Here is an 8,269-nt window from a genome sequence, read left to right on the forward strand (position 1 = left end):
CAGAGACAACAGCAACACACAAAGGATTATAGCACCAGCCCGACAGCAGCAGCAGCAGCAGTGAGAGGACCAAGGACAGCAGCATAGACAACAGCAGCGAGAGCAGCAGCAGCAACAGAGAAAGCAGCAAGAGCAGCAGCAGCAGCAGCAGCAGCAGCAGCATTACCTCAAGGCATCTGAGGAGACACTTCTCTGTCTCTGCACGGAGCCTGGAGACAGCAGCAAAGAGACAGTCGCGAGAGCGAAGCCCCACAGCCTTTTGTCTTAAAAACTCTAAAGAAGCTCCACGTGCAGGTAGAGGATAACGAAGCATACCTCCTGCTGCTGTTGCTGCTCCTGCTGCTGCTGCTGCTGCTGCTCCTGCTGCTGCTTCGGCTGCTGCTGTTGCTGCTGGGGGCTCAGGAGGAGAAGTGCAGCTGCTACATGCGCCGTGCAGTTCCCACGTCTTTATATATTCAGCACAATCTGTGCTGCTGCTGCTGCTGTTGCTGCTGCTGCTGCTGCTGCAGGGGGGCACTCTGAGCTCTACCTTGTGTCTCCTTTGACTTACAAAGTAAATGTCTCCTTTCAAGCAGAGGGAGTCTCCTCTTCTTAGCTTCCTTCCTCGAGGTGCTGCACTTCCCTCGGTGTGGTGTCCTGCTGCTGCTGCTGCTGTTGCTGCTGTTGCTGCTGCTGCTGCTGTGGCTGCTGCTGCTGCTGCTGCTGCTGGAACAACACACTGCAGCGGCAATGCACAAGATCCATCGGAGACATCAACAAAAAGGAGACACCCGGAGGCCCCTTCACGTACAGACACTGCCCAGCCACATACACTCGCCCCGCGCAGCAGCAACTGCTCTTGCTGCTGCTGTTGCTGCTGTTGCTGCTGCTGCTGCTGCTGCTGCTCTACCTGCTCAGCCAGCGCGTGAATTTGAGAGATTCGCAGACGGTCCTCAGCCCAAGTGGGTACAGGGTCGTCAGCAACATTTGCTGCTGCTGCTGTTGCTGCTGCTCCTGCCACTGCTGTTGCTGCTCCTGCTGCTGCTGCTGCTGCTGCTGCTGAAGTAGCAGCACCCTTTAGCTGCGAAGAGCGCGCAGATACCCCACGGGATTGAGAAACAAGATATTGAGGAGACAGAGGAGACGACAAACAAAACGCAGACACCCTACTAATGCACAGCAGCAGCAGCAAGAGCAGCAGCAGCAGCAGCAGCGCAGGGCGCTGCATCAATTGATATGGATCCCGCCTTAGAAATGCATGGCTATAGAAGCAGCAGCAGCAGCAACGATGGTAGCTGCTGCTGCTGCTGCAGCTGCAGCGCTTTCTGCCTCTATCTGTAGGGTGCACCATTACAGAACGAAGCAGACAGTTGTCTCCCTGCTGGCAGCTGCAACACCATCGGTGCAGTAACTAATCACTCCCAAAGGATGCTGTGTTGCTGCTGCTGTTGCTGCTGCTGCTGTTGCTGCCGTTGCTGCAATTGCTGTTGCTGCAGTTGCTGTTGCTGCGGTTGTTGTTACTGATGCTGTTGCTGTTGTTGCCTCGAAGGAAACACCAGGTGTTGGAACAGCCAAAGCTAGCTGCTCCCCAGCAGCAGCAGCAGCAATTGTTGTTGCTGCTGCTGCTGCTGCTGCTGCTGTTTACCTTCACGCAATGTCTTTTCGGTGTCTTTCAATTGGAGGGGGGCGGCCCATTCAGCAGCAGATCCTGCTGGGCACTGCATGCAAAGATGTGTTACAGAAGTAGCATCAGCAGCAGCAGCAGCTGCTGCTGCAGCAGCAGCAGCAGGGTTCGATTTAAAGCTTCTTAAGGCAAGGGGCCCCCCGGGGCCCCTCTCTCGCGCGTTGTCTGCTGGTACTGTGTTCTTCTTGCACGCAGCTGCAGCAAAAAATTGATAAACATTTTTTGTTTTTGTTTGTTAATTAATTTAATTAAACAAATGGAGGCCCCTCGATGCTGCGGTGTATGCTGAGGGGGGCCCCCTCTCCCGCGGCTGTGCTGCTCTTCTGGTAATACTTTGTATGAATATTATATATTTAATTTGTATTATTCACAAAATAAATAAATAAATAAATAAATATACATATATATTTACATTTATATGTGTTTACATATTTATATCTGTATATATACGCATTTACCTGTGACAGCTAAGAGGGGGGCCCCTGCTGCTCTCTGTTTGTTGCTTGGGGTGTCTAGGCACCAAATAAAAAGAAAAATATTAATTCTTTTAAAGTTAAAATGCTTGTTCTAAATAAACAGCAAAGGCATTAGAGGAAGCCGCTTGCATCTGCTGCTACATTATCTGCCGCTTCCCAGAGTGTCTCTATGAGATGCTGCTGCTGCTGCTGCTGCTGCTGCTTAAAGTTAATGCTGCTTCCTTCAGGGCTGCCTGAAGCAACGGCCCAACACCTGGCTATAAAGTGCTGCTCTGAAAAGCTGTGAAGAAGGAACATACATATATATATACACATATATATATATATATACACATATATATATATACATATATATATATATATATATATATGTATATATATAGATCTCTGTCCCGGTCTCCGTCTTTCTCTTTCTCTCTCTCTCTCTCTGCCTCTCTCTCTGTCTCTATCTGTCTCTCTCTCTCTACATACATATATATGTATATATGCATGTGTATCAATATTGTGCATATGGGCGTAACGCGTTTCGCCTACAAATATAAATTATACATATTTAGGAAGAGAGTCGAATATTAATTAATTTGCGCTGCGTGTTTATTTATTCTATTTGTTTGTTTATTGTTTATTAATATATATATGCATGTAAATATAAATATATATATATATATATGTACATATACATATACATATACATATATATATATATACATGTATATATATATATATATATACATATATATATATATACATATATATATGTTATACATATATATATATATATATATACATGTATATATATATGTATATATTATATATAATATTTATAATTGCGTTTATATTGGGGTATCCACGCCACTAATAAAGACATAGAAGACTCGCTGATGAAAAAATAAATATAAAAAAATAAATATAAAACAAAAAATAAAAGTACAATAAAATAAATGAACAAACAAAGCAAAAGAAAACTTTAAAAATATAGGTTCCCAGTTAAGACAGCCAAACCCCACACGTCGTTCACTGTCTGTCCCCTCCCAACTGTCTCCGCATTTCTGCTGTCTCCTCTTTAATCTCTTCTTTAATCTCTTTCCTTATCTGTCTCCTCCTGATGACTGTCTCTCTTTCAACTGTCTCCTGTGGGGGACGCAGCGGCGTCGTCAGGCTGCTGCTGTCTCCACTGGGATCCACGGATCGACGATCCCCTCTACTGGGATCGACGATCCCCTCTACTGAAATCGACGATCCCCTCTACTGGGATCGATCCCTTCAGCAGGTTCAACGTTTCCCCAACCGGGATCGACGATCCCCTTTACTGGGATCGACGATCCCCTTCATTGGTCTCCAACGATCCCCCAACTGGGATCGACAATCCCTTTCCGTGGGAGCGACGATCCCCCAGCACCTTTCATTGGGATCGACGATCCCATCAAGTCCCGGCCATCTTGGGACCCTCACCAACGACGACCCCACATTCCCGTTCAGTGGGATCGACGATCCCACGACTCCCAGCACTGGGATCGACGATCCCATCAAGTCCAGACCATCTTAGGCCCCTCACCAGATGCTTCTGCAAGAGCTCCTTCATACAGCGGAGACATCTCCCGCAGTCTCCTCACTTCTTTTACTAATCTCTCTGCACAGTGACGCACCTCCTCCTCCCGAGTAAATCGACCTGCAGCAGCAGCAGCAGCAATAGCAGCAGCAATAGCAGCAGAAACAGGAATGGCGGCAGGTGCGGGGGAAGCAGCAGCTGTTCGGGGAATAGAAGCAGCAGCAGAAGGGATAGCAACACCTCTTCTAAGAGGTAGCAGCAAAAAGGTAGCAGCAGCAGCAGCTGCAGCAGCAGCAGTTGCAGCAGCAGCACCACCAACAGGAGTTGCAGCAGCAACAGCAGCAGTTGCAAACACCTCCCCACCGGCATCAGATAACAGAACCAGCAGCAGCAGCAGCAGCAGCAACAGCAGCAGCAGCAACACCACCAGCAGCAGCAACACCACCAGCAGCAGCAACAGCAGCAGCAGCAACAGCAGTTGCAGCAGCAACAGCAGCAGCAGCAACAGCAGCAGCAGTTTACCGAAGCCAATGCGGATGGAGGTATGTGCTGTCTCCTCCCCAACACCAAGCGAGCGTAAAACATAAGACGGCTCCAGAGACTCGCTAGTGCATGCGCTCCCTGTACACCCCAGCACAAAACCCTAAACCCTAAACCCTAAACCCTAAACCCTAAAACCTCAGCCCAGGCTAGCGACAACAGCTCTTGCACGCGCAAGTCAGCACAAGTGCCTCCCTCGCTGCTCGTAAGGAGACCAGAGGTTCTTAGGGTTTAGGGTTTATAGCTTAGGGTTTAGGGTTTAGGGTTTAGGGTTTGACCTGAGCTCATTGCAATGTCCCCTATACTCATAAGGAGACTCTCTCCCTCGACAAAAGAGAAAGAGATATTGAGGTTGCCAGGGTACCTCTGACTAAGGCTCCCGTTGACAGTTATATGCGGCAGCTGCTGCTGCAGCAGCTGCAGCAGCAGCTTTGATAAGCGCTCTACGTGCTTCCTATCGCTCTCCATACACTCCAACGCTAGCGAAGATGCCTCGCCTAACCCCACAACTAAAGGCGTAGCAAGAGTCCCTGAAGACAAGCAAAGACAGACAAATATAAATATAAATATTCTGTCTCCTCATAGCTGTCTCCAAAGACAGCTCTCCTTCGGTCGCTGTCTCCCTCAACTTCTTCTCTCTCTGTCTCTCTTTAATGCACTATGTCTCTCTTTAATGCACTCTGTCTCTTCTTCTCTCTCTGTCTCTCTTTATCTCTCTCCATCTCTCTCTCTTTCTATCTCTCTCTTAACATATATATTATATATATATAACTGTAGCTCTCCCTGCCTCTCTACATATATATATATATACATATATATACATATATATATATATATATATGCATCTCTCTCTCTGTCTCTCTCTGTCTCTCTTTGCTTCGAATGCCTTAGAGCGCTATAAGAAAGCAGCATATAAGTCTACGATAATAACAGAAAAAGCACAGAGTGTGTGACAGAAAATACAATTAAAAGTTTACCGCTTCTTAAGCCTCTCTCTTGCCCTCCTCCATCTATGATAGGCGCGAGACGCACTTTCGGTGTTTTGTTTCGGACAAAGAGAGCACCTATTCCTTTAGGTCCGTATATTTTATGAGAAGAAAGAGACAAAAGATCGATGCACATTTGATCAACATTAATATCGATCTTACCGAATCCTTGTGAAGCATCTGTATGAAGAAGCACTCCTCTGTCTCTGCATACACTTCCGATACTCTTTATATCTTGTATTACACCGACCTCATTATTTACATGCATTATTGAGACTAATATTGTCTCCTTCCGAATTGCTGCGGCTACTGCAGCAGCAGATATCAACCCTTCGTTCGATACAGGTAAGAACGTAACCTCAGCCCCTCTCTCGCCTCCTGATAACACCCATTCTAAGTGCAGCAACCTGCAGCACTGCAGCACACATTTATGTTCTATCTGACTTGTTATTATGTGATTCTTTCGTACACGCTGCTGCTTCTGCTGCTGCTGCTGCTGCTGCTGCTGTTGCTGTTGCTGTTGCTGCTGGGGCTGGGGCTGGTCGTGTCCTTGCTGCTGCTGCAGCTGCTGCTGCTGCTGTTCCCTCGCCCGTTGCTGTTGCTGCTGCTGCTGCTGCTGTCTAAGAGCATGCTGCTGCTCTTCATATCTTATAAGCCCTTTAATAGCTAAGTTATTACTCTCTGTAGCACCCGATGTAAACACAATCTCTCTGCTGCGAGACGCAGGCAGACCGAGAGCGCGAGCAACTGCCTCCCTGCAGCAGCAGCAGCAGCAGCAGCAGCAGAAGCAGAAGCAGCAGCAAATCATGGCAGCAGATTATGAAACAAATAACCCTAAGCAGCGCAAGAAAACAGAAACAACAGCTAAAACAGCAACAACAGCAGCAGCAGTAGCACCAGTTGCTGCTGCTGAGAAACAGAAACAGCAAGCCACGCACATCCATCATCAAAATCGAAGCAACATAAGCAGCATCAGCAGCAGCAGCATCATCATCATCATCAGCAGCAGCAGAGCTGCAGCAGCACCGGGCAGGTGTCTCATCTGCTGATCAGCAGCAGAACAGCAGCAACAGCTGTCAGGTGTATATGCAGTTCATGAGGATTAAATAAATTATACCTTGCTTTCTCTACTTCTCGTTTTGCTTCCCAGCCAGCAGGATGCGATGATGAGTGCGGATTGCCGAAGCAATCTATATTGAAAGTCATCATCTTATCTAAGACTCGAGGGTCTAGAGGAGTTGTAGCTTGATAGTCTAGGTATATAGGCCGAGCTGCTACGCGTGCTGCTGCTGCTGCTTCTGCTGCTGCTTCTGCTGCTGCTTCTGCTGCTGCTGGAGTCGATGCTGCTTTGGCTGCCGGAATCCCTTCTTTTGATGCACCGCTTGAAGAAGCATATCCTGGTTCAGTCGCAGCAAAAGACGAGAAGAAACGACGGGGGACACAACAGCAGCAACTTGCTGCTCCGTCTGCTGCTGCTGCTGCTGCTGCTGCTCCTGCTGCTGCTGCTGGTGCTGCAGTTGCTGCTGCGCAGTCAGGACACAAGGCAGCACTTGTGCTTCTAGAGATTCGCCATACAGATGTCGGGTCCTTCTGCTCCTGGTGCTTACCCTGCAGCTGCTGCATCAACCGCTTCTGCTGCTGCTGCTGCTGCTGCTGCTGCTGCAGGCTCTGCAGCACAGCACGGCGTAGGAGGTGGCGGAGCGCAGGGGCCCCATGACCGTAGCTGCTGCATGTGCAGCGAAGAGCTTTGTTAAGCATGATGGTGTTGCTGCTGCTGTTTATTAGAAGGCTTCAATACTGTAGTCGACCTTCTGCTGCTGCTGCTGCTGCTGTTGCTGTTGCTGTTGCTGCTGCTGCAGGTGCTGCTGGTATTACATCGCTGAGAACAGGGGGAATGAAGCTCTTCTCCAGACCCCAGAACAAAGACGAAAAAGCAAAGAAGAATAATCTGCAAATGAGAATAAGAAGGAAAAGGGAGGGTAGAAAGCAGTAGCAACAGCAGCTGCCTATACACCAGAGATATATTTCAAGAAAAACAAACAAGGGCACACTGTGTGTATAAATAGACGAGAAAAAACGTATTAATTATTGATTTTAAATAATTAATATTGTATTTATTTATTTATTTAGTTTATTTTATTTAGTATGGATGCTGTACAAGCAGAAGCATCAGAACAGAGCGCTGCTGCTGCTTGCAGTGGGGCTGCTGCTGAGGTGTATAGGCAGCTCCCGGTGTATGTATAATTATTTTAAAAGATTTTATATATTTTTATGTTTAAATTTAATTTAATTTTAGAATTAATCAAAGAAGACAGCTCAATTGACACCTCCACCCCACCGCTCCCCTAACAACAGCGCTGAAATATACAAAAAAAGAAAGTCAATACACAAATATAAATAGATAAAAATAAAATAAACAAAGAAAGATAAAAGGAGAAAAATATTTACGCTGCAAATTCGAAACGGAAGGCACCACACACTGTACACAAATAAACATCGTGAAAGCAATATATATATATATATATATATACATATATATGTATATATATATATATATATATGTATGTATATGTAATATATATAATATATATAATATATATATGCAGTACATATATACACTACTATATATTATATAGAACCCTATATATATAATATTATATATATATTATATATATATCATACATACCCGTGTATACATAGATAGACAATACAAAGAAAAGGATAATGTACAGGCAAGCAATGTTTGTGTACAGCGAAGGGGTTTACTCTTAAAACTATTAATTTATATTTATATATGCTGTCGCTGCTTGTCTCTACTCTACTTCTAAACTTTGCTGCTGTTATTCTTTTTATTTAAAGTTAGGCTGAAGCAGCTTTGTGCGGTTCACTTCAAAGGAGGAAATGAGCAATTAACTATTTTAATTTTAATTAAAGATATAATAGATATAATGTAATATATATATATATATATATAATATTTTTTATTTATCATTAATAATTATATTAGCTACAAGAAAATATCTTAATCATATATTTATATATGACTATTTTATTT

At 45.4% G+C, this 8,269-nt stretch overlaps 2 protein-coding genes across 2 annotated transcripts in view; both read right to left on the bottom strand.

Moving 5' to 3' along the window:
* The window catches only part of EAH_00026550 (hypothetical protein, conserved), a gene marked incomplete at both ends in the record, with an annotated part of 4,972 nt that extends 3,765 nt beyond the window's left edge, over positions 1–1,207 (bottom strand). Inside the window, one exon of the mRNA XM_013396521.1 lies at positions 167–1,207. Within this exon, the coding sequence (XP_013251975.1) occupies positions 167–1,207 (1,041 nt within the window). The remainder of the gene's footprint in view (positions 1–166) is intronic.
* Positions 1,208–3,665: 2,458 nt separating this feature from the next.
* On the bottom strand, positions 3,666–6,972 carry EAH_00026560 (cysteine desulfurase, putative; the record flags this gene model as incomplete). The annotated part of the gene is made up of 5 exons (XM_013396522.1): positions 3,666–3,808; positions 4,211–4,309; positions 4,507–4,758; positions 5,377–5,969; positions 6,332–6,972. 5 exons carry the CDS (start codon positions 6,970–6,972, stop codon positions 3,666–3,668), a joined length of 1,728 nt encoding a protein of 575 aa, XP_013251976.1.
* Between the last annotated feature and the right edge of the window lie 1,297 nt (positions 6,973–8,269).

This window comes from Eimeria acervulina, genomic scaffold (assembly GCF_000499425.1).
Source record: "Eimeria acervulina Houghton genomic scaffold, Eah_scaff222, whole genome shotgun sequence".
NCBI lineage: Eukaryota > Apicomplexa > Conoidasida > Eucoccidiorida > Eimeriidae > Eimeria > Eimeria acervulina.